The following is a 26,670-nucleotide window of genomic DNA, read 5'->3' on the forward strand; positions in this document are numbered from 1 at the left end:
GATTTGCAAAACTAGTGGTGGTGCAATGCAAGCTACCAACGTTCCTTTTATTGCAAATGGTAGACTCTAAAGGGATGATGATGTGTGTATTTGTGGTTGAGCAAATTTTTTATGCCTCCCCTGCCAAATGGAAAAAAAAAAACAGAGAAAAAAGAGACTTGATTTGTTATTTTTTTCTATTCGGCAAAGACCAATGAGACTTTTGAGGTCGTCGGTCCCTGTAATCCATCAAAATCAACACGGCTCACGTCTATAAGTACTAACCCATGTTATTAGTTCTTGCGTGTCAATTTCATCAAATACAAGAACTATATAAAACATTAAACCATATCACTTCTTGGGTTGTTGATTTAAAAATGTATGTACGGGAAAATTTCAAAAACTCCACCATATGCTTCCTATATGCTCCAATTTTTGAATACCAACTTATGCAGTAGTGTTTTATTTATCGCACTACGTACATAGTTTACTACGTGAAAGGATATAAACATATTTGCTAGCTCCTGCCTTAGCCGATACAGGCATTTTCACAGCCAATCATTAATGATAATACACTCACTTAGATATGGATTCTATAGCCTATTTAAATATATATATATATATATATATATATATTATGCAGTCGGGTAGTAAGCGTCCCGAGCAAGGCCACAGACACCTTCTGGGGGACCAGCATCCCTAAGAATTTTCATATAGCCATTTTCACCCCAGCTCTCACCCCATTGATTCTTGAGTAACCGATACTTAATGCAGTCCTCAGTCGTTCCTTACCCAACGACGGTAACAGCATGGTCCAGTCTCGTCCCACAATCTGTGTTCGAGAAGAGACCCCACCTTTGTACTGCCTAAACTCCACCCCGGAACCAGCGATGGCTATTGAGACTCTCTGCATGGATACAGCCTTGAGTAGGTCTTCTTCACTATTGGCAGGCACCTTTTCACAACCAGTGATCTGGACAGCAGGCTGATTAGCGTTACACGTTCCCTGCACAGCCGGGTACGGGTAGTTTTCTTCGCTGGCAATTCCTCCGCTTTGTTGGATGTATTCAAAGGTAGAAGGAATGAAACCACCATTGCGGCCTTGGTTGCCATAGTCGCTGAGTCCAGAAGTTGTTGCTAGGACAGTGAGATCAGTTTCCCAGTTTTGATTTGGATAATCCCTTCCACTGCTGCCACTGCAGAAAATGCCCAGCAACAGCCTACACATATAATACAAAAACAAAAACATCAATACTTAGTAAAGAATATGGATGAGTTAAGAAGGTAATTAATATAAGGAAGGTGGATCTCTTAATTACCACAGGTTTCTTGATTCTTTATGGGGGTGACAGCTCCTTTCTCCCTCCAGTCAATGCTAGGCAGAGCATCAGTCGGGCTGAGGTCTTTGTACCTGAAAGATATGTTTGTGGATGAGTTTAATTCAGTGGCCCTTTTGTATCCAGTACGCTGCCGGAGGAATTCTTCATCGCTCAAATCAGAATGTTCATTCAGTCTTAACGTGTAAGTCTTGTTCCCTTCAGTCTTGAACTGCTCCACAAACTGCACGTTGTTCTTGAATATGGCGAAACGCCTTTCCTTCTCTGCATTGTCCGCATAAACGCAGCCATACTTTGTCATCCATTGATCATGTTTTGCAGCAATGGAAGCTTCGGACAGTGTGCGGGATGTGGCTTGAGATGCCGAAGTCCCCAAGACGATGAATATGGCAATGACCACAAGGTTTTTCTCAAAAGCCATTGTTCGCAAAGTAATATTGGCTTAGGTTTTAAGTAGTGATATTGGAAAGCTTAAGCAAAGCATGCGATGGTGGGTTTATATAGAAGATGGTCAGCGTGTTTGCATGTGAACACATTGTTCATGTTATTAGTCGAATTGGGAAGGCAGCGAAATTTCCAGTCCAGGCACGTACGCAGCCGGATACTTTTAAGTTGATATTTTGTTTTGTTTTGTTTTGCATGTGAACACAGTGTTCAATGTAAACCCTTAAAACTATTATATTCTAGATATAAACCCACATACTTTTAAACATTTACTTAAAACTCAAATTTAAGCCCATGTGGCTAACTTAGTGGAAAATGGCTTTCATTTGTAGATAAGCGGACGTCTCAAGTTCGAATCCTCAGGATATCTTGATTTTGTGTGTGTGTGTGAAATCCCCCTCCTAAGATAGATTCATCCTCTCTCTCTCTCTCTTTCCCTTCCTCATTTTCAGGTAACGAAGTTTGATGCTTGAATTACTTGGTTTCTCTTTTTGCCCAAGATTGTGAATTGATGCAAATTTTGTTGAAATTTGTCTCTTAAGTTCAAATTGTGGGATTTTGTGTGGCCTAACTTGTGACGGGTCTTCTTAGTTTATGAATTTGGACAAACATTGGCATTCCTTTGTTGGTTTGAAATTTTGTTGATTTTTGGTTTGGTCAGGCACTCTAAGCTTCATGAAAGTAAGTTTCTTGCTTATAGGCTTAAAATTAGAGCAGTTTTGCCTAAAGCAACATAAGTACTTCAATTTCCAATCAAAAGATGCCATGCAGCTTAGTGAATTAGAGAAAGGAATGGTTAGATGTTTTGGTAGGTTTTTCTAGATGAATATATGAGTACTTTGTTGGTCCCTCAGGATACCAATATTGCATTTGTAATGTAGTGATTATGTAACACCCCGACCCCAAATTTATCCCATGTTTAATTAATTTAAGTGGAATTGTGAAATTACCCGTGGGATAAGGGTATTTTGGTCATTTTCTTACCCGGAAGGAATTTGGAATTCGGTTGTACGTTGCGTGAGCACGGTGAGAGGAGTGAGACACGTAGTGGGCTCGAATCGGAGTATGTGAGAGATATGGTCAAATGAAGCTCAGTGGCATAATCGTAAATATTTTTGAAGTGGGTTTTTGGTTAAAAGACGGAATTGCCCCGTCACTCTCTCTCTCTCAGCGCGTCTCTCCTTCTCCCATTGGTTCGCGGCGCCACGCAGCCGGCCACATTTTGGCCGGCCGTTTGTTTATCCGGCCACCACTCGGGTGGGACCGGTCCCAAAATGGCCGGCTGACTCGCCGTCCTACCACCCATTCTCGGCGTCGGCCGGCGGCGATACGCCGAAGTGCGGAAAAACGGCGGTTTTACCCAGATTTTCCGGGCTCGTTTAGCGATTCCGCCACAAATCTTGCGATCAAGGTATGCTTTCTCATCTATTTTCCGAGCTCTAGCTGCTGTTGGGTAAGATTGATCAATTTGTAGCGTAAACGCGATTCTGAGTGGGTTTTGGCGGTTCGAGGAGATTCCGCCACTTCGGTCAGTTTTGGGGTATGTCCAGAACAAAGTGACTCAAATTAGGTGTATTACTTAGGGTGGAGTCTTGGCTCACGATTTGGAGGTTTTCGGCGATGCGATATCGCTAAGAACACCTGTTGCCATTGCGTTGTGGCGGCGCGTGGGCACTTTGTAGCTGATGGGCATTTTTGTCCCATTGTGATCCTCTCGATGTCACGCGGCGCGTGGGTGTGCTCGGATCTCATTTGGATACCGTTAGAGTTCGAGCGGATATTGCATAACAGCGTATTTTCCAGGTTGCGTTAGGTTTGGACCGTTGGATGGTCCTGAAGTTATAATATGTTGATCTAGGTATTACGGAGGATCGTGTAGGATTCGACGGATCGTAAAATGGAGTCCCGGATACTCGAAAATGCCAACCCTAGGGTTAGGGTTTTAGCGACCGTCCGATCGTGCGATCGTGGCGATCCGACCGAAATCCGTCTGGACCAAACTTGCAGGACGTGTGTCCTAGACCTTGTAGAACCTATAGGAACTGTCGGATCATGATTTGGAGGTCGTGGGCCCCGCGGGCCTGTTTGACCAAGTTGGGTAGTTTGACCCCGGGTTGACCTCTAGACTTTCGTTGTGTAGTTCTATCGTCCCAGGAGGGTTAGAATGACCTTAGTGACAGGTCTTGGGCGTTGTCGAGTTAAATGGTTTATATGCGGATTTAGGATTTTATGTTATGATTTAAATTGCGGAAATTATCAGATGCTTTGCCAGGGTTGAGGCTTGTATAGAAGTAGAATTTATATTTTAGATATTTAATTGTGTGGTTGTATAAAAGTAATTAAAGCGATTGAATGTTAGCTTACGATGCTATCGCCCACTCTGCAATACCCCATATTGTGATCATGTTGAGGTGGTGAGAATGTAGCGAGGCCTAGTGTGAGTGCAGCGTCTTTGGATTAGCGGCGTGTTGCCGGACCCCATCACGTGGCGGGGTGCGTCCCGGCGTATGAGGAGATGTGATTGTGTGATGGTGGTGAGAATGTAGCGAGGCGGTGGTGAGAATAGCGAGCCCGGTGTGAGTCGCGCGCGTCTTTGGATTAGCGGCGTGTTAGCGGACCATACGTGGCCGTGCGTCCCGGCGTATGAGGAGATGTGATTGTGTGATGGTGGTGAGAATGTAGCGAGCCCGGTGTGGTCGCGCAGCGTCTTTGAATGCTTCGGCGTGTTAGCGGTTATACGTGGCGGGTGCGTCCCGGCGTATGAGGGAGATGTGATTGTGTGATGGTGGTGAGAATGTAGCGAGGCGGTGCTGGTGAGAATGTAGCGAGGCCCGGTGTGAGTCGCCGCAGCGTCTTTGGATTACTTGCGGCTTGTTGGCGGACCTCATAGTGGGTGCGTCCCGGCGTATGAGGAGATGTGATTGTGTGATGGTGGTGAGAATGTAGCCCGGGCTGGTGAGAATGAAGTGGTGAGGCCAGTGTGAGTCATACGCGCGTCTTTGGATTAGCCGGCGTGTTGATAGACCCCATGCGTGGCGGGTGCGTCCCGACGTATGAGGGGAGATGTGATTGTGTTTGATGGGTTGTGATGGTTAAATATTAGAATGTATGTAATTGTGTGGTGGTAATGGTTTATTGGATATTAGGGCCAGGATAGAATCTGAAGAGCTACGTGTGGCTTGATCCCTTAGTAAGTCTCACGTGGGCGGCTGAAGTTACTAGGTGCAACCATGATTAGACCCATAGGTGGTCTTATTGAGATTGGTTTGGACCTCGTTGTTGGTCCCAAAACTTGGTTGAATTGAGACTCGTCCTGTGGAGTGAGCAAGTGAAGGTGTGCGTATTTAGATTTTGAAGTTGTTATATGCATGTTTGATGCATTAAGTTATTTTAAGAACTTTGTGGGCAGTCTTGCTAGAATCATTTGAAGGCCGGAGGCCATTTATGTAAATTGCATGAGATTATATTGTGCATGTTGCCGGTTGGGTTATAAAATCGTTCTTTGCAGGTGGAAATTTTGGGAATGTTCAATTTATAGGGAGACTACTGCCGAAATTTGCAGAAAGTCTCAAATGCCCTTAATCCTCTATAGTAAATGAGGACATAGATTTAGAGTAGACCGACGTGGGTGTGATGCGGGGTCTCCTTGAGGATGGTTCAGGGAAGTGGGGCCAGGTCTGTCCAGTTATAAATTATAATACTATGTCATTTTCCTCCTAGGAAAGGCCTTGATCTAAAATTGATTTTCAGCGAAGGTTTATCTCTTGGGTTGGATTGAATTCTATTGATTGGGTTGGAAGAAGAAGAGGCGGCTTCGGGCTTAGTGGTGAGGGCTGGGAAGGCTGCTCTGTGTCTAACAAGAGAAATAGGTCCCGAAATCTTGGCTCGAACTCATGGCTTCTGAGCGCGCTGAGACCAACTGGTGGTAGCAATGTTGAGCGCCCGGCGTGCTAAAGGGACGGAGGATCCTCTGCGAACCAAATCCCAACAGTGGAAAACGTGCCTGATTGTGTCTTTTTCATATTCAGTTTATCAGGTAAATGAAATGAAATGAAATGTAATGATGTCTAATAGCTGGTTCTTGTGAACATTGGCAGAATTTCAAACTTATTTCACATGATATCCCTTCAGTATTGTTTCAATCAGAAAGGCTTTTGTTTGTCCGAGCCCATTTTGCATATTAACTGTGTCCTGTTAATTTTTTTGTCTGAATTCATTCTTAGTTATGCCAATAAATGTATCAATGGAAGGCTCACTCTTAATGGGGGCTCCAAAAACCCGGTGATTGCTTGTAATGCCATATTGTTTTTGTTATTATCACACATGTGCAGATCTTGTCACAGAGTACATTAGCTAGTACAAGATGGGGGATTTTCACAACCAATAATAGTAATTCTGCATAAATATGAAAAAGGAGAATCTGGTAGTCTTGGGTTCGGCCTACAGCTATAGGTGAAGTCGACAAGATTTTATAGTTACATGACAATAACCATATGATTCAGAAAGCCTTGTTGATGGAAAGCTTTCTGAGCAAGGCCACAAGCACCTTCTGGGGCATCCTCATGCCGAGATGCTTCTCCTGTGGCGGCAATGGCAACAGAAACTGCAGGTTGCGCGGACACAGCCTTGAGTAGGTCAATTTTGCTATTGGGAGGCACCTCTCTTCGTGACCAGAAGTTCCATCCAGACTCTGGTATGGGTAACTGTCTTCAGTGCATTGAGGTCTCCCCTGCCAAATGGAAAAAAAAAAACAGAGAAAAAAGAGACTTGATTTGTTATTTTTTTCTATTCGGCAAAGACCAATGAGACTTTTGAGGTCGTCGGTCCCTGTAATCCATCGTAATTTATGCAAATCAACACTTTGGGCTCACGTCTATAAGTACAAGTAGTAACCCATGTTATTAGTTCTTGCGTGTCAATTTCATCAAATACAAGAACTATATAAAACATTAAACCATATCACTTCTTGGGTTGTTGATTTAAAAATGTATGTACGGGAAAATTTCAAAAACTCCACCATATGCTTCCTATATGCTCCAATTTTTGAATACCAACTTATGCAGTAGTGTTTTATTTATCGCACTACGTACATAGTTTACTACGTGAAAGGATATAAACATATTTGCTAGCTCCTGCCTTAGCCGATACAGGCATTTTCACAGCCAATCATTAATGATAATACACTCACTTAGATATGGATTCTATAGCCTATTTAAATATATATATATATATATATATATATATTATGCAGTCGGGTAGTAAGCGTCCCGAGCAAGGCCACAGACACCTTCTGGGGGACCAGCATCCCTAAGAATTTTCATATAGCCATTTTCACCCCAGCTCTCACCCCATTGATTCTTGAGTAACCGATACTTAATGCAGTCCTCAGTCGTTCCTTACCCAACGACGGTAACAGCATGGTCCAGTCTCGTCCCACAATCTGTGTTCGAGAAGAGACCCCACCTTTGTACTGCCTAAACTCCACCCCGGAACCAGCGATGGCTATTGAGACTCTCTGCATGGATACAGCCTTGAGTAGGTCTTCTTCACTATTGGCAGGCACCTTTTCACAACCAGTGATCTGGACAGCAGGCTGATTAGCGTTACACGTTCCCTGCACAGCCGGGTACGGGTAGTTTTCTTCGCTGGCAATTCCTCCGCTTTGTTGGATGTATTCAAAGGTAGAAGGAATGAAACCACCATTGCGGCCTTGGTTGCCATAGTCGCTGAGTCCAGAAGTTGTTGCTAGGACAGTGAGATCAGTTTCCCAGTTTTGATTTGGATAATCCCTTCCACTGCTGCCACTGCAGAAAATGCCCAGCAACAGCCTACACATATAATACAAAAACAAAAACATCAATACTTAGTAAAGAATATGGATGAGTTAAGAAGGTAATTAATATAAGGAAGGTGGATCTCTTAATTACCACAGGTTTCTTGATTCTTTATGGGGGTGACAGCTCCTTTCTCCCTCCAGTCAATGCTAGGCAGAGCATCAGTCGGGCTGAGGTCTTTGTACCTGAAAGATATGTTTGTGGATGAGTTTAATTCAGTGGCCCTTTTGTATCCAGTACGCTGCCGGAGGAATTCTTCATCGCTCAAATCAGAATGTTCATTCAGTCTTAACGTGTAAGTCTTGTTCCCTTCAGTCTTGAACTGCTCCACAAACTGCACGTTGTTCTTGAATATGGCGAAACGCCTTTCCTTCTCTGCATTGTCCGCATAAACGCAGCCATACTTTGTCATCCATTGATCATGTTTTGCAGCAATGGAAGCTTCGGACAGTGTGCGGGATGTGGCTTGAGATGCCGAAGTCCCCAAGACGATGAATATGGCAATGACCACAAGGTTTTTCTCAAAAGCCATTGTTCGCAAAGTAATATTGGCTTAGGTTTTAAGTAGTGATATTGGAAAGCTTAAGCAAAGCATGCGATGGTGGGTTTATATAGAAGATGGTCAGCGTGTTTGCATGTGAACACATTGTTCATGTTATTAGTCGAATTGGGAAGGCAGCGAAATTTCCAGTCCAGGCACGTACGCAGCCGGATACTTTTAAGTTGATATTTTGTTTTGTTTTGTTTTGCATGTGAACACAGTGTTCAATGTAAACCCTTAAAACTATTATATTCTAGATATAAACCCACATACTTTTAAACATTTACTTAAAACTCAAATTTAAGCCCATGTGGCTAACTTAGTGGAAAATGGCTTTCATTTGTAGATAAGCGGACGTCTCAAGTTCGAATCCTCAGGATATCTTGATTTTGTGTGTGTGTGTGAAATCCCCCTCCTAAGATAGATTCATCCTCTCTCTCTCTCTCTTTCCCTTCCTCATTTTCAGGTAACGAAGTTTGATGCTTGAATTACTTGGTTTCTCTTTTTGCCCAAGATTGTGAATTGATGCAAATTTTGTTGAAATTTGTCTCTTAAGTTCAAATTGTGGGATTTTGTGTGGCCTAACTTGTGACTGGTCTTCTTAGTTTATGAATTTGGACAAACATTGGCATTCCTTTGTTGGTTTGAAATTTTGTTGATTTTTGGTTTGGTCAGGCACTCTAAGCTTCATGAAAGTAAGTTTCTTGCTTATAGGCTTAAAATTAGAGCAGTTTTGCCTAAAGCAACATAAGTACTTCAATTTCCAATCAAAAGATGCCATGCAGCTTAGTGAATTAGAGAAAGGAATGGTTAGATGTTTTGGTAGGTTTTTCTAGATGAATATATGAGTACTTTGTTGGTCCCTCAGGATACCAATATTGCATTTGTAATGTAGTGATTATGTAACACCCCGACCCCAAATTTATCCCATGTTTAATTAATTTAAGTGGAATTGTGAAATTACCCGTGGGATAAGGGTATTTTGGTCATTTTCTTACCCGGAAGGAATTTGGGAATTCGGTTGTACCGTTCGTAGAGCACGGTGAGAGGTAAATCGTAGACACGTAGTGGGCTCGAATCGGAGTTGTAACGAGAGAGATATGGTCAAATGAAGCTCAGTGGCATAATCGTAAATATTTTGAAGTGGGTTTTTGGTTAAAAGACGGAATTGCCCCCGTCACTCTCTCTCTCTCCAGCGCGTCTCTCCTTCTCCCTTGCTGGTTCGCGCGCCACATAGCCGGCCACATTTTGGCGGCCGTTTGTTTATCCGCCACCACTCGGGTGGGACGGTCCCAAAATGAGCCGCGACTCGCGTCCTACCCACCATTCTCGGCGTCGTGCCGGCGATACCACCGAAATTGCGGAAAGCGGCGGTTTGATTTTCGGAGCTCGTTTGCGATTCCGGCCACCAAATCTTGCGATCAAGGTATGCTTTCTCATCTATTTTCCGAGCTCTAGCTGCTGTTGGGTAGGAATTGATCAATTTGTAGCGTAGGCAACGCGCGATTCTGGTGGGTTTTGGCCGGATTCGAGGAGATTCCGGCCACTTCGGTCAGTTTTTGGGGTATGTCCAAGAACAAAAGTGACTCCAAATTAGGTGTATTACTTAGGGTAGGAGTCTTGGTTCACGATTTGGAGGTTTTCGGCGATGCGATATCGCTGAGACACCTATTGCCGCGCGTGTGGCGGCAGCGTGGGCACTGTGGCTGACGGGCATTTTTGTCCCATTGTGATCCTCTCGATGTCACGGCGTGTAGGTGTGCTCGGATCTCATTTGGATACCGTTAGAGTTACGAAGCGGATATTGCATAACGCGTATTTTCCGGGTTCGTTAGGTTTGGACCGTTGGATGGTCCTGAAGTTATAATATGTTGATCTAGGTATTACCAGGATCGTGTAGGATTCGACGGATCGTAAAATGGAGTCCCGGATACTCCGAAAATGCCAACCCTAGGGTTAGGGTTTTAGCGACCGTCCGATCGTGCGATCGTGAGCGATCCGACCGTCCGATCTGGACCAAACTTGCAGGACGTGTGTCCTAGACCTTGTAGAACCTATAGGAACTGTCGGATCATGATTTGGAGGTCGTGGGCCCCGCGGGCCTGTTTGACCAAGTTGGGTAGTTTGACCCCGGGTTGACCTCTAGACTTTCGTTGTGTAGTTCTATCGTCCCAGGAGGGTTAGAATGACCTTAGTGACAGGTCTTGGGCGTTGTCGAGTTAAATGGTTTATATGCGGATTTAGGATTTTATGTTATGATTTAAATTGCGGAAATTATCAGATGCTTTGCCAGGGTTGAGGCTTGTATAGAAGTAGAATTTATATTTTAGATATTTAATTGTGTGGTTGTATAAAAGTAATTAAAGCGATTGAATGTTAGCTTACAGTGCTATCGCTTTACTACCCCAACGTACCCCATATTGTGATCATGTTGAGGTGGTGAGAATGTAGCGAGGCCGGTGTGAGTCGCCGCAGCGTCTTTGGATTAGCCGGCGTGTTGCGGACCCGCCGTGGCAAGTGCGTCGGCGTATGAGGGAGATGTGATTGTGTGATGGTGGTGAGAATGTAGCGCGAGGCTGGTGAGAATGTAGCGACCCGTGTGAGGTCGCCGCGCGTCTTTGGATTAGCCGGCGTGTTGGCGACCATCGTGGCCGGGTGCGTCGGCGTATGAGGAGATGTGATTGTGTGATGGTGGTGAGAATGTAGCGGGCGGTGAGTGAGAATGTAGCGGGCCCGGTGTGGTCGCGCGTCTTTGAATGCGGCGTGTTGGCGGACCATACGTGGCGGTCGTCCGGCGTATGAGGAGATGTGATTGTGTGATGGCTGGTGAGAATGCGAGCGGTGAAATTTAGTGAGAATGTAGCGAGCGGTGTGAGGTCGCCGCGCGTCTTTGGATTAGCCGGCTTGTTGACAGACCTCATACGTGGCGGGTGCGTCCGGCGTATGAGGAGATGTGATTGTGTGATGGTGGTGAGAATGTAGCAGGCGGGGCTGGTGAGAATGTAGTCAGGCCCGGTGTGGTCGCACGCGTCTTTGGATTAGCCGGCGTGTTGATAGACCCCATGCGTGGCCGGGTGCGTCCCGACGTATGAGGGGAGATGTGATTGTGTTTGATGGGTTGTGATGGTTAAATATTAGAATGTATGTAATTGTGTGGTGGTAATGGTTTATTGGATATTAGGAGCCAGGATAGATACGAAAGAGCTACGTGTGGCTTGATCCCTTAGTAGGGTACGTAGGCAGCCTGAAGTTACTAGGTGCAACCACAGATTAGACCCCACTTAGGTGGTCTTATTGAGATTGGTTTGGACCTCGTTGTTGGTCCCAAAACTTGGTTGAATTGAGACTCGTCCTGTGGACTGAGCAAGTGAAGGTGTGCGTATTTAGATTTTGAAGTTGTTATATGCATGTTTGATGCATTAAGTTATTTTAAGAACTTTGTGGGCAGTCTTGCTAGAATCATTTGAAGGCCGGAGGCCATTTATGTAAATTGCATGAGATTATATTGTGCATGTTGCCGGTTGGGTTATAAAATGCGTTCTTTGCAGGTGGAAATTTTGGGGAATGTTCAATTTATAGGGGAGACTACTGAAATTTGTGAGAAAGTCTCGTGCCCTTAATCCTCTATGGTAAATGAGGACATAGATTTAAGAGTGAACCAGTGGGTGTGATGCGGGGTCTCCATGAGGATTAAATCTCGGGTTCGGGAAATTGGACGGGTCCTGTCAGATTATAAATTATAATACTATGTCATTTTCCTCCTAGGAAAGGCCTTGATCTAAAATTGATTTTTTTCAACTTGAAGGTTTATCTCTTGGGTTGGATTTGAATTCTATTATTGGAGTTGGAAGAAGAAGAGGCTCGGGCTTAGTGGTGAGGGCTGGGAAGGCTGCTCTGTGTCTAACCAAGAGAAATAGGTCCCGGAAATCTTTGGCTCGAACTCATGGCTTCCACAGACGCATGAGAACCACTGGTGGTAGAGCAATGTTGAAGCGCCGACGTGCTAAGGGACGGAGGATCCTCTGCACGAAGACCAATCCCAACAGTGGAAAACGTGCCTGATTGTGTCTTTTTCATATTCAGTTTATCAGGTAAATGAAATGAAATGAAATGTAATGATGTCTAATAGCTGGTTCTTGTGAACATTGGCAGAATTTCAAACTTATTTCACATGATATCCCTTCAGTATTGTTTCAATCAGAAAGGCTTTTGTTTGTCCGAGCCCATTTTGCATATTAACTGTGTCCTGTTAATTTTTTTGTCTGAATTCATTCTTAGTTATGCCAATAAATGTATCAATGGAAGGCTCACTCTTAATGGGGGCTCCAAAAACCTGGTGATTGCTTGTAATGCCATATTGTTTTGTTGTTACACTTCACACGTATGTGCAGATCTTGTCACAGAGTACATTAGCTAGTACAAGATGGGGGATTTTCACAACCAATAATAGTAATTCTGCATAAATATGAAAAAGGAGAATCTGGTAGTCTTGGGTTCGGCCTACAGCTATAGGTGAAGTCGACAAGATTTTATAGTTACATGACAATAACCATATGATTCAGAAAGCCTTGTTGATGGAAAGCTTTCTGAGCAAGGCCACAAGCACCTTCTGGGGCATCCTCATGCCGAGATGCTTCTCCTGTGGCGGCAATGGCAACAGAAACTGCAGGTTGCGCGGACACAGCCTTGAGTAGGTCAATTTTGCTATTGGGAGGCACCTCTCTTCGTGACCAGAAGTTCCATCCAGACTCTGGTATGGGTAACTGTCTTCAGTGCATTGAGGTCTTCCCTGCCAAATGGGAAAAAACCAGAGAAAAAAGAGACTTGATTTGTTATTTTTTTCTATTCGGCAAAGACCAATGAGACTTTTGAGGTCGTCGGTCCTGTAATCCATCGTAATTTATGCATAATAAGACTTTGGGCAGTTTGGTGGAACGAATAGGAGTACAAGTAGTAACCCATGTTATTAGTTCTTGAGTCTCAATTTCATCAAGTAGAGGAATTATAGAGAACATTAAACCATATAGGCATTTTCACAGCCATTGATAATACATTCACTTCGATATGGATTCCATAATAGCCTATATAAATATATATAGATTATGCAGTCGGATAGCTAGCCTGCTGAGCAAGGCCACAGACACCTTCTGGGGCACCAGCATCCCTAAGAATTTTCATATAGCCATTTTCACCCCAGCTCTCACCCCATTGATTCTTGAGTAACCAATACTTAGTGCCGTCCTCAGTCGTACCGTACCCACGGCGGTAACAGCATGGGTCAGTGTCGTCCCACAATCTGTGGGCGAGAAGACCCCACTTTGGTAATTCATAAACTCCGCCCCGGAACCAGCAATGGCTATTGAGACTGGCTGCTTGGACACAGCCTTGAGTAGGTCTTCTTTACTATTTTCAGGCACCTTTTCATAACCAGTGATCTGGACAGCAGGCTGATTAGCGTTACATGTTCCCTCCACAGCCTGGTACGGGTAGTTTTCTTCGCTGGCAATTCCTCCGTTTTGTTGGATGTATTTAAAGGAACTAGTCATGTAACCACCACCGCAGCCAAGGTTGCCATAGCTGCTGGTACAGTCCAGAAGTTGTTGCTCGGACAGTGAGATCAGTTCCCCAGTTTGGATTTGGTTAATCCCTTCCACTGCTGCCACTGCAGAAAATGCCCAGCAACAGCCTACATATATAATACAAAAACAAAAACATCAATACTTAGTAAAGAATATGGATGAGTTAAGAAGGTAATTAATATAAGGAAGGTGGATCTCTTAATTACCACAGCGTAATTGATTCTTTATGGGGGTGACAGCTCCTTTCTTCCTCCAGTCAATGCTAGGCGGAACATCAGTCGGGCTGAGGTCTTTGTACCTGAAAGATATGTTTGCGGATGAGGTTGATTCAGTGGCCCTTTTGTATCCAGTACGCTGCCGGAGGAATTCTTCATCGCTCAAATCAGAATGTTCATTCAGTCCTAACTTGTAAGTCTTGTTCCCTTCAGTGTTGAACTTCTCCACAAACTGCACGTTCTTCTTGAATATGGCGAAACGCCTTTCCTTCTCTGCATCGTCCTCATAAACACGGCCATCTTTGTCATCCATTGATCATGTTTTGCAGCAATGGAATCTTCGGACAGTGTGCGGGATGTGGCTTGAGATGCCAAAGTCCCCAAGACGATTAATATGGCAATGACCACAAGGTTTTTCTCAAAAGCCATTGTTCGAAAAGTAATATTGGCTTAGGTTTTAAGTAGTGATATTGGAAAGCTTAGCTAGCTGTGAAGAAGCAAAGCATACGATCGTGGGTTTATATAGAAGATGATCAGCGTGTTTGCATGTGAACACATTGTTCATGTTATTAGACGAATTGGGAAGGCAGCGAAATTTCCAGTCACGTACGTAGCCGAATACTATTATGTTGATATTTTGTTTTGTTTCGTTTTGTTTTGTTTTGCATGTGAACACAGTGTTCAATGTTGACCCTTACAACTATTATATTCTAGATATAAACCCACATACTTGTAAACATTTACTTAAAACTCAAATTTAAGCCAATGTGTCTAACTTAGTGAAAAATGGCCTTCATTTATAGACAAGCGGACGTCTCAAGTTTGAATCCTTAGGACATCTTGATTGTATGTGTATGAGAAATCTCCATCTTAAGATAGATTTGTCCTACCCTAAGTTACATACCCAATAAAGAATGTACCTATAAAAAAAAAAATAAAGAGATGGATTGTAGTTGAGGAAAAATGACTTTGAAGGGATTAAGCTAAATTTACTAATATATTATATTATTTATTGTTGGTTGAGTTTGTGAATTCCCATTCTGGTACTACTAACCGATCCTAACACAGTACCAATTGCTGAAGGAGTTTCAGCCTTAATTTGCGACATGACTGAAACTCTCTCAAGTCTTTCCAGCAGTCTGCAATATCCTTAATTCTCTACCGTGCTCATGTGGAATTGTGGATTGATGTTGGTTGTAAAATTTTGAAAATTAAGTTCTCCAACTTGAGCGTGCAGCCAAGTTCTAACAATTTGTATGCGAAGAACTCCAAATCCAGGTGGGGCTCAGCATGCATGCAGCCAAGCTTTACTTATTGTCATCTTCATTAATTACAATACCTGCATACTATTTTCTGGAGGAGTTTCAGCCTTAATTTTTGAGATATGACAAAAAAACTCTACCAAGTTTTTCCAGTCCCCAATCCTTAATTCGCTAGCTGGAATCAGTCCGGCCATACTTTTCCACATTAGCCTTCTTTATCCTTTGTTTTTCTTAGTTATTTTCAACAAGAAAAAAGCCGTACCTACCAACATATGCAACATCATCGTACAAAAAAATTGTCATCAAACATTGAATAATGACATGACAATAAGCTCACATACATAATTCACAAAGCTAATAAGCTCACATACATAATTCACAAAGCCTGGCTGGTCTGGCCCTGGCCCTAGTCCTGGTCCCTCCTACTACTTAATTCGAGATAATTAAGGACGACTATAGTCTTCTAAGCCCAATGAGCATGATGAGGCAAAGAAGTCTTAACCTAGAATATGACTTAGATGAGTCAAATCAAACAGCAAATACAGGCATTTTCACAGCCAATGAATGATATGTACAGTTGCATATATGGATTCTATAGCCTATATCTACTATATAGGTGAAGTTGAGAAGATTACATCTCCTCCTTTGATTTGATCAATATATAGATTATGCAGTCGGATAGGAGCCAGGCCACAAACACCTTCTGGGGTTTATATAGAAGATGATCAGCATATATTTGATGTAATCAGTACAATACCTGCATACTATTTTCTGGAGGAGTTTCAGCCTTAATTTTTGAGATATGACTAAAAACTCTACCTAGTTTTTCCAGTCCTCAATCCTTAATTCGCTACGGTGTTCGTCTAGAATTTTGGATTAATTTGGTCATCAAACTTTCACATCGAGCTAGAACAATCCAGTACTTGATGTGAATTTGATGTTCAAGAATGCTAAATCGTTGCAGTTGCTGTCTAACTCGGATTTGCAAAACTAGCGGTGGTGCAATGCAAGCTTCCAACGTTCCTTTTATTGCAAATGGTAGACTCTAAAGGGATGATGATGTGTGTATTTGTGGTTGAGCAAATTTTTTATGCCTTCCCTGCGAAATGGGAAAAACCCAGGGAAAAAAGAGACTTGATTTGTTATTTTTTTCTATTCGGCAAAGACCAATGAGACTTTTGAGGTCGTCGGTCCTGTAATCAATCGTAATTTATACATAATAAGACTTTGGCAGTTTGGCTGAATGAATAGGAGTACAAGTAGTAACCCATGTTATTAGTTCTTGAGTCTCAATTTCATCAAGTAGAGGAATTATATAGAACATTAAACCATATAGGCATTTTCACAGCCATTGATAATACATTCACTTCGATATGGATTCCATAATAGCCTATATAAATATATACAGATTATGCAGTCGGATAGCTAGCCTGCTGAGCAAGGCCACAGACACCTTCTGGGGCACCAGCATCCCTAAGAATTTTCATATAGCCATTTTCACCCCAGCTCTCACCCCATTGATTCTTGAGTAACCAATACTTAGTGCCGTCCTCAGTCGTACCGTACCCAACGGCGGTAACAGCATGGGTCAGTGTCGTCCCACAATCTGTGGGCGAGAAGACCCCACTTTGGTAATTCATAAACTCCGCCCCGGAGCCAGCGATGGCTATTGAGACTGGCTGCTTGGACACAGCCTTGAGTAGGTCTTCTTCACTATTTTCAGGCACCTTTTCATAACCAGTGATCTGGACAGCAGGCTGATTAGCGCTACATATTCCCTGCGCACCCTGGTACGGGTAGTTTTCTTCGGTGGCAATTCCTCCGTTTTGTTGGATGTATTGAAAGGAACTAGTCATGAAACCATCATCGCAGCCTTTGTTGCCATAGCTGCTGGTACAGTCTAGAAGTTGTTGCTCGGACAGTGAGATCAGTTCCCCAGTTTGGATTTGGTTAATCCCTTCCACTGCTGCCACTGCAGAAAATGCCCAGCAACAGCCTACATATATAATACAAAAACAAAAACATCAATACTTAGTAAAGAATATGGATGAGTTAAGAAGGTAATTAATATAAGGAAGGTGGATCTCTTAATTACCACAGCGTAATTGATTCTTTATGGGGGTGACAGCTCCTTTCTCCCTCCAGTCAATGCTAGGCGGAACATCAGTCGGGCTGAGGTCTTTGTACCTGAAAGATATGTTTGCGGATGAGGTTGATTCAGTGGCCCTTTTGTATCCAGTACGCTGCCGGAGGAATTCTTCATCGCTCAAATCAGAATGTTCATTCAGTCCTAACTTGTAAGTCTTGTTCCCTTCAGAGTTGAACTTCTCCACAAACTGCAAGTTCTTCTTGAATATGGCGAAACGCCTTTCCTTCTCTGCATTGTCCTCATAAACACGGTCATACTTTGTCATCCATTGCTCATGTTTTGCAGCAAAGGAAGCTTCGGACAGTGTGCGGGATGTGGCTTGAGATGCCAAAGTCCCCAAGACGATGAATAGGGCGAGGACCACAAGGTTTTTCTCAAAAGCCATTGTTCGCAAAGGATTATTGGCTTAGGTTTTAAGTAGTGATATTGGAAAGCTTAGCTAGCTGTGAAGAAGCAAAGCATATGATCGTGGGTTTATATAGAGGTTTTGATCAGCGTGTTTGCATGTGAACACAGTGTTCATGTTATTAGCGGAATTGGGAAGGCAGCGAAATTTCCAGGCACGTACGTAGCCGAATACTATTAAATTGATATTTTGTTTTGTTTGTGGAAAATTGACGCATAGTAAGTCATGAAGGCATAATAGTAAGTCATGGAGGCATAATTGGCGCAAATCATCATTCACCCGACGTCTATGGAGGTATAATTGGAGCAAATCATAATGTATGAAAAGAGTCTTAGCTAAGCATGGTCAGTTTGGAAATGCTTTTAGATAATAGAAAAGTTGATATATATCCATGGGTTTAATCCTCGGATTTTGTGACTTTGATACAAGTCCTTTGACTTTTGTGCCACATAGGATTACATTCATTTTTAAATATTGTATGATGTAATCTTTTGATTTTTATATTTTTAAAATCACTTTTGGTTCCAATATTGCCCATTATCTTAGATTACTTACCTTAATGAGATAATTAGCCAATATTATATTTCTTTCCTTATCCAATTTACCCTTGAGCACATAAAACGTAAGAAATAATGAAGTTATTAATTGCAGCAAATTTTTATGGTGGTTTTATAATAAATTACTAAATTTATGGTAAGTAAAGCACCTAATTAGGAAGACTTTTTTCCTTTTTAAATGTTATACATTGACATAAGAAAGAAATAATGGAGTGAGTTTAGTGCTCAAAGGAACAAACACTCGTTAAAATAGATGAGAAAATAATTGAGATTCAGAGTTGGGGTTCATCCCAAGGCACAAATGACCGCTGAAGCATGGTCTAATATCCATTTGCTATGCAGTCATAGTATCAACTTTTTCTTCTTTTATTATTATTATTATTATTTTATGTTGAATATATGCTCAACTTTGAGAAAAATGACTTTGAAGGGATTAAGCTAAATTTACTAATATATTATATTATTTATTGTTGGTTGAGTTTGTGAATGCCCATTCTGGTACTAATAACCCATCCCAGCACAGCACCTATTGCTGGAGGAGTTTCAGCCTTAATTTGCGGCATGACTGAAACTCTCTCAAGTGTTTCCAGCAGTCTGCAATATCCTTAATTCTCTACCGTGCTCATGTGGAATTGTGGATTGATGTTGGTCGTAAAATTTTGAAAATCGAGCCAGAATAATCCAATCCCTGACGTGAATTTGATGTTCAAGTAAGGATGCTAATTAATATACCGTGTTAACTCAGATTTGTAAGACTAGCAGTGGGGCAGGAATAGAAGATGATCAGCATGCATGCAGCCAAGCATTGGTTAGTCAGGAATTGATATGTTGTCTTGTGGAAAATTAAGAAGTCCAACTTAAGCATGCAGCCAAGTTCTAACAATTTGTATGCGAATAACTCCAAATCCAGGTGGGGTTGAGCATGCATGCGGCCAAGCTTTACTTATTGTCAGCTTCATTAATTTTTGAGATATGACAAAAAACTCTACAAAGTTTTTGAAATCCCCAATCCTTAATTCGATACCGTGTTCGTCTAGAATTGTGGATGAATTTGGTCATCAAACTTTCACATCGAGCTACTAGAATAATCCAGTCCTTGATGTGAATTTGATGTTCAAGAATCCTGAATCGTTGCAGTTGCTGTCTAACTCAGATTTGCAAAACTGGTGGTGGTGCAATGCAAGCTTCCAACGTTCCTTTTATTGCAAATGGTAGACTCTGAAGGGATGATGATGTGTGTATTTGTGGTTGAGCAAATTATTGATGCCGTCCCTGCCAAATGGGAAAAAACCAGAGAAAAAAGAGACTTGATTTGTTATTTTTTTCTATTCGGCAAAGACCAATGAGACTTTTGAGGTCGTCGGTCCTGTAATCCATCGTAATTTATGCATAATAAGACTTTGGGCAGTTTGGCGGAATGAATAGGAGTACAAGTAGTAACCCATGTTATTAGTTCTTGAGTCTCAATTTCATCAAGTAGAGGAATTATATAGAACATTAAACCATATTACTTCCGGAGTTGTTGATTTAAAAATGCACGTTTTATTTATCGCATTACATATTACGTATGCTATATCAATCTAATGCACTATGTAAGTAGTTTACTACGTAAAAGGGCACAAAAACACACTTTTAACAAGGGCTCCAGAGAAACCTGACGACTAATTGCATGTATTAATTAATGCCATTTCCTTATAATATTATTTGTTATTTAGAACATATCTTGCACATGGGATATTAATTTAAAATTTTAATTTTCAAAGCCATTGATTATACATTCACTTCGATATGGATTTCACAGCCAATCATTAATGATAATACACTCACTTAGATATGGATTCTATAGCCTAGCTATATAAATATATATAGATTATGCAGTGGGATAACTAGCCAGCCGAGCAAGGCCACAGACACCTTCTGGGGCACCAGCATCCCTAAGAATTTTCATATAGCCATTTTCACCCACCCCATTGATTCTTGAGTAAATCATAATGTATGAAAAGAGTTTTAGCTAAGCATGGCCAGTTTGGAAATGCTTTTAGGTAATCAAACAAAAGCGTGTTTTTGCGTTGTTTGACATTAAATAAATAAAAATAAAAAAAAGTGCTAATTGCCTATAAAAGTAGTTCCAATTACTTTTTTCAACCATAAAGATAAAGCACTTGAATTTTTAATAAAATTTACATATGCTTATAAGAAAAATATTTATCATCAGAAGTGCTTCCTAAACAAATATTCTATATACTTTCTACAAAAGCATTTTTCAAATAAAATTAAGTGACCAGAGTTTTAAGGCTCAAAATCAACAAGGCCCACATCTACAAGTACTGACCATATTGAGTTTCAATTATACGAAACAATTAAATTAACCCATTACCTTTTGCGTTGTTAATGCAAAAATGTATGCGCACCAAAAAAATCTTATTATTAGTTAAATTTCTCGAGGTGATCATCAAAGAGGATATGTAGGCACAAAATCTTAGTGTGCTTTGTACAACATTACTCAATTGTGGAACTGAATATGGAAAAACAGCAGCTTTTATTATACCACTACCAAGTTTAGATTACAATGCCATTACTCAAGCTGCTCAATACATATGCAGCCATATGCCAAGGGAGGGTTATACAACTGGATAGGAAGCATACATGGCAATGCGACAAAGCCCTTCTGGAAAACCAACATCTTTGCGCAATCTCATGTAGCCACCCTCACCCCGATTCGCTCCCCATGAATTCTTGACCCACCAATACTTAATGCCATCTTCATTTTCACCAAAACCAACGACTGTAACACCACGGTCAAGTGATCCCACAACCTCCAGAAAAGATCCCACTGGAGTAATGTCGGAATGCCATTCCTCTGCCTTCAATGGCAGTGACCGGTTGCATTGGGAGTGATCTTGCATGTTAACCATATAGATGCTTTGAGGTGTGCAGACTTTGCTATGAGCTGGAGAGTGGTCACGTGCTTCTCAGTGCACAACTCGTGATTGTTAGTTAGGCTACTTAGAGAAGATTATCAGCTATATAAACACTAGATTAAGCACTGCTTTAGTGAGTTAGAATTGTAACAGCTTTTTAGTAACATAAATATACAGACCTCATTTCTCTCTCTCTCTCTCTTCGACTCTCTGTCAAAACCCAAAACCTAACTTTCTTTCCTCCATGGTTAACATGGTATCAGAGCTGCAAGAGTGGAAAGGCCCCAAACATCTGTATGTAGCTTAGTAAAGGGTCTAAGACTAGTGGTAGATGAGGAAGAAAAAGGCAATTTGTGCATTTTGGTTAGAGACCTTTAACATGTGATGAAGAACATCATTGGAAGCATTGCCCAGTCGAAGATGCCACAACTTGGTCTTAACTTGTTGACCCAAGAGTGCATGCGGTCTTGAATCCTCTTGTTCTGCTGGAGGTAGATACAAGGCTTTATTGTTGGCTGCGTCTTTATTTGCTATGACAGGAATTGAAGAATCCAAGGGTGACTTGTGAATTTGGGAAAGTTGAGGATGAATATGTGGAATGGGATAGAGCCCTTTGTCACTCTGACCTTTGTACATAATCCTGTGGGTTTGCTTGTCCTGCACATATATGTGATACTCATCAAATATAACATTGCAGTTGTTATCCTTACAGAGTTGGTACACAGATAATAGATTGGCAGCAAGTTTAGGAACATGATACACTTGTTTTAAGTGAAAAGTGCCTGGTAAGGCTGATAAAGTAGAATGGCCAATATGGTCTATGCTTAGACCTTCCCCATTGCCGATAGTAATCTTGTCTTCAGAAGAGTAAGGGGCAGACGCTTGCAATTGATGCACATTGGGTGTCATGTGATGAGAAGCTCCACTGTCTGCTATCCAAAGGTCATTGGAGTATAAGGAGAGGACAATTTGGCTGTCATAACTTGAAGAGACTGTGGAGGAGGAGCACCTTGATATGCAAAGTTGGCTCGGTGATAACAGTTCAATGCTATGTGCCCTTTCTTACCACATATTTGACACTCAAGGATAGGTGTGGATGAGTTATCTGGAATCCTGTAGTAACAATTTGGTGTCATATGTCATCTCTTATTGCAGATTTGGCACTCAGGTATGGCATGTGATCTAGGAGCAGAAGAGAACCGTGGTGAAAAACCACCCCTGTGACTATTATGATTATGGAATCGACCATTGGTAAAGCCTTTACCACAAGGAACAAACTGATTGGTAGAACCATAGGCATTATTAGGCTGGGAAAATGAAGGAGAGAACTCGATGGTGATAAGCTCCATGAAGTATTGATGCGTGACTTAACGATAAAGCCCATAGGAAATGAAGCTTGAGGTGGCGGTGATGGTACCAAGCTGTAGAGCAGTACCCTGAGTCTGAGAAGCATCTTGAGAATGGGATGATGAGCAAATTTCAAACGGACTAACACTTATCATACCGGTCATGGAGTGATTCATTGCTAACATTCTGAATTCAATATTCTTTTCAACAGACAGCAACTGAGCTCTAAACTCCTTAAGAGCTATAGGTGTTTTTCTTGCAATGAGCACAGTCTTGATCATGTCAAACTCCTGTGGTAAGCCATTTAAGGCGGCAATGATAATGACATCATCAGAGAGCTTAAAACCTGTTGCAGACAATTGGTCTCGAATGTGTTTTAAACGAAGCAAGAACTTATCTACAGAATCACCACCCCTGTGGATAGTGTGCAACTCAATTTTGAGTTGATTTACCCAAGCCCTTGAGGACAGAAGCATACCGATCTGTAAGGCTTAACCATGCATCCCTGGCTGTTTTACAACCAATGACATACTCTATGGCCTCATCAGACAGAGTTGCAATAAGCAAACTGAGCAAAGATTTATTAATTTGAATCCAGTGGACGATAATCCTCAGTTAAATCAGTAGTAACTCCTGCAGACTCAGTTATGACATATTTAGATGGACACACAGATGTGCCATCAAAATGACCATAGAGGTCGTATCCTTGAAGAACAGATTCCAACTGATAGTTCCACTTCACAAAATTATCATCATTCAACTTAATAGTCAAAACACCTAATAAGGTCTCAATTTTCGGAGCAGTAAAAGTCATGGCAGTATAGAATCAAAGAATCAGAAATTACTTCAAAGAAATCAAATGATGATCTTCGAAGAAAACACAGATCAAAAGAATAGCGAGCTTCGTGCTTCAAGAAAGCAGATATAGGAAATTGCTTTGTGCTTCAAGAAAGCGAGAAATTGCTTAGTGCTTCAAAGAAGGCGAAAACTTGTTTAAATCGGCTTCGTGCTTCAAGAAATTACAGAGCATGCTTCGTGCTTTTGATGAAATCGCATCATACTTAAACTGAAATTGAAGACAGAATCAGCATAATGAAGATGAATATATCATCGAGTCAAGACGCTTGCAAAATCGCCAGAAATAATATCAGACTTGAGGAAAGCATTTGCATCCAACGAATCGCCATTGATGCAATCGATAGCTTGAGCCTCAGAAATTGCTTATGATATAGTAGAGCGGAAGCAAAAAGGATCAAGAATCAAAGAGCCGAACCTCTGATGGCACAGTTAGTAGCCCGCAATATCTGGCGGCAATGTTAATTTTCTTCTCAATGTCACATGTTTCATTATTTCCTATGTATTGGTAACTTGTTTCATTGGTGATACCGTTTGTTTGTATGTAATGAAGGCATCGAGCACATTACCAGTTTCGCAACCTTGGTTGGCGTCATTTTTGGAACAGTCCACTAGTTGTTGGACAGTGAGATCAAGCTATACCAGTTTTGATTCGTGTAGGGAGCTTTGAGTGCATGTGCATGTGCATGTTATATAACTAATTAATGATCACAAAATAATGTTCATGTGCATGTTATATACCTAATTAGTTTTGGTAGGGAGCTTTGAGTTTTGGTGCTCATCTTACCACATACACCTTGGAATTTTATGGGGGTGACAGCTCCTTCGTTCCTCCAGTCAATGGTTGGTGGAACATCAGTCAGGTTTTCGTTCCAGAAAGAACTATTTTTGAATGAGCTTGTGGGTTTGTATCCAGTATGAAACATGGTGAATTCTTCATCTGTAAGGTCTGAGAATTCGTTGAGGCCTAACTTGTAAGTGTGATTCGCTTCCTTATTAAACTTTTTAGTAAATTTGGCTTACACCTTTCAAATTCAATTTGCCGTACCTAAAACCCTTCACTTTTTGTTCTTATAAATAATACCCAATTTGTATAAGTAAAAACCCATGACTATGATCCAACTCAGCAAGTTACCTAATTAAGCATAAAATCTGATTTATTGTACTTTTCAGATTCCAAAAATACCCCCAACTAAGCCATTATTGCATTTGTATATTAATGTAGGAATCAATATGGAAACAGTTTTTAATTGGATTGTATATAATGACAGATGTTGGATTTGGAAAGATCTCCAAATGGTTGTAATGGATGTATGAATTAATTTTGAAATATTTTTAAAAAAATTTAACAATAAATTCAAATTTAGGTAATCGGTTTGTTTAATAAAATGTTTATGTTATTTTCTTTTTATGAATTATACATGACTAATAATCCACTTTATAATTGTTTATGAATAAAACTGTACATACTAATTAGGTTGAAAAAATAATGTACCCATTACTTGTTTGTTTTATGAAAAACATAATTTACCTACTATGAAAAGTGTACATAATTATCTATTCCAAATAATGTACCTATACACATTTACAGGTATATTGTAAAATAATTTACTTGTGGGTAAATAATGTACCTATATTTTATATAATTTATTGTGTACCTATTTTTAATTATGAAAAATATACGCAATTACAAAGTAACTGACTTTGTTTTTTTTTTTTTGGTAAATAATATACCTATATTTTATATGTATATATTTATATTATATTTTTCATAGGTACATTATTGGATATGTAATTTACAGATTTTTTGTTTGTTTGTAATTTTAGGGGGCGAGATGTGAGAGGGAATGACAACTAAAAGAAATGGGGTGATTGATATGCTATTAATATGGAGCATATTAATTACAATTATGACAGTTAATGAAATGCTTGAAATAAATTATAAATAAAATATGAAGTTTAGTGGCAATGATGTAAAAATATAGAAATACTACAACCTCTTATATCCTACTAGTTATTTAAATTTGAAATTGGGTTTTACTCATAGATTTATAGAGTGATGGGTATGTGTCTATGAAATAGAAAATGTAGGGAGATATATTGGAAATGCTTGAAATAAATTATAAATAAAATATGAAGTTTAGTGGCAATGATGTAAAAACATAGAAATACTACGACCTCTTATATCCTACTAGTTATTTAAATTTGAAATTGGGTTTTACTCATAGATTTATAGAGTGATGGGTATATGTCTAGGAAATAGAAAATGTAGGGATATATATTGGACAAGCCCTAAACTTTTTGATGAATTCCACATTTTCCTTGAATATCTTGAAACACCTTTACTTTTCTGCATATTTCATCGCCATTGAAGCTTCATCAGCGGTGGATCGGCTTTTGATGCCCAAGTCCCCGAAACCCCTATGAACATGGAAATCATGAATTTCCATTCAAGTGTAAAAGCCATTGTTATTAGCTGATTGATGATCACTAGGTGTGAAGAAGCAAGATCAAAATTTCCATATATATAGATGATGAGCATCTTTGTTCTTCACTGTTAAGGAATATCTTTGGATATATGTGGAAAGGAGCCTACATATTGAAAAAAACCAATAAAAACTTCAGTCAGATCGACTCATTTTCTGCTTCACTGTGATGAAATGAAACACATTTTCAATATTAGGCCATTAGAACTCGATTAATTCTCCTAAAGAGTTTGTCATACCTAGCTAGCATATAAGATGCATACGCATACTTAAATATATATCACTCTGATCTATTTTTGTAAAAAGAAAAAGTGCATCAAATTCACTTTTAAGCAATTAGGCTAACAGACGTGGATAAGCATAAACCAATATAGTCTAAATAGCCAAGTGAGCAGGATATGACAAGGTCTGCAGGCACAGGATAGGCATCAACCATATACATGCTCATGGTTTACACGAGGATCTTGTTGGCCATGTTGGCTTGAAAAATGGTTTAATACTTTCCCGCGTAACTTAGTGATTAGGTCTCTTGGATTATCGATGTCCTCGGTAGGGTGTGCGACTGTAAGATAGCAAACACACGGTAATCCTAGGGACACCGGTGTGGTACCGGCGAAGGCTCTTCCGATGCTTAAGTAATACAGATTAAGTAAGTTTGAACTACAGATCAATATAGTATGTCGTAAGTTCGATTGATTACCTTCAAGCTGGGATGGATGTCTCTTTTATAGGCCTTGGGAGGTGTGCAATTTGTTTAG

The 26,670-nt window shown here is 40.8% G+C and overlaps 3 protein-coding genes and 3 pseudogenes across 3 annotated transcripts in view; 2 read left to right on the top strand and 4 right to left on the bottom strand.

Moving 5' to 3' along the window:
- Positions 1-5,926, top strand: part of LOC148918447 (large ribosomal subunit protein bL34c-like) — a 36,194-nt gene extending 30,268 nt beyond the window's left edge. The window contains exon 3 of the mRNA XM_089049382.1: positions 5,797-5,926. The gene's annotated coding sequence lies outside the window, so the exon portion shown is untranslated. The remainder of the gene's footprint in view (positions 1-5,796) is intronic.
- LOC148918449 (senescence-specific cysteine protease SAG12-like) lies at positions 615-1,763 on the bottom strand (annotated as a pseudogene).
- A 1,077-nt stretch (positions 5,927-7,003) lies between the features above and the next one.
- Positions 7,004-8,152, bottom strand: LOC148918450 (senescence-specific cysteine protease SAG12-like; annotated as a pseudogene).
- Positions 8,153-9,432: 1,280 nt separating this feature from the next.
- On the top strand, positions 9,433-12,361 carry LOC103324885 (large ribosomal subunit protein bL34c). Its single transcript, XM_089048094.1, has 2 exons — positions 9,433-9,561; positions 11,931-12,361. Exons 1-2 carry the CDS (start codon positions 9,433-9,435, stop codon positions 12,195-12,197), a joined length of 396 nt encoding a protein of 131 aa, XP_088904220.1. The 3' UTR covers positions 12,198-12,361.
- Positions 12,362-13,076: 715 nt separating this feature from the next.
- LOC103324887 (senescence-specific cysteine protease SAG39-like) lies at positions 13,077-14,358 on the bottom strand (annotated as a pseudogene).
- A 2,081-nt stretch (positions 14,359-16,439) lies between these two features.
- Positions 16,440-17,798, bottom strand: LOC148918451 (senescence-specific cysteine protease SAG39-like). Its single transcript, XM_089047669.1, has 2 exons — positions 17,287-17,798; positions 16,440-17,187 (listed from the first exon to the last, which is right to left on the bottom strand). Exons 1-2 carry the CDS (start codon positions 17,723-17,725, stop codon positions 16,601-16,603), a joined length of 1,026 nt encoding a protein of 341 aa, XP_088903795.1. The 5' UTR covers positions 17,726-17,798; the 3' UTR covers positions 16,440-16,600.
- Positions 17,799-26,670: the final 8,872 nt, after the last annotated feature.

This window comes from Prunus mume, linkage group LG3 (genome assembly GCF_029339155.1).
Source record: "Prunus mume cultivar Tortuosa linkage group LG3, ASM2933915v1, whole genome shotgun sequence".
In the NCBI taxonomy this organism is placed as follows: Eukaryota; Viridiplantae; Streptophyta; class Magnoliopsida; order Rosales; family Rosaceae; genus Prunus; species Prunus mume.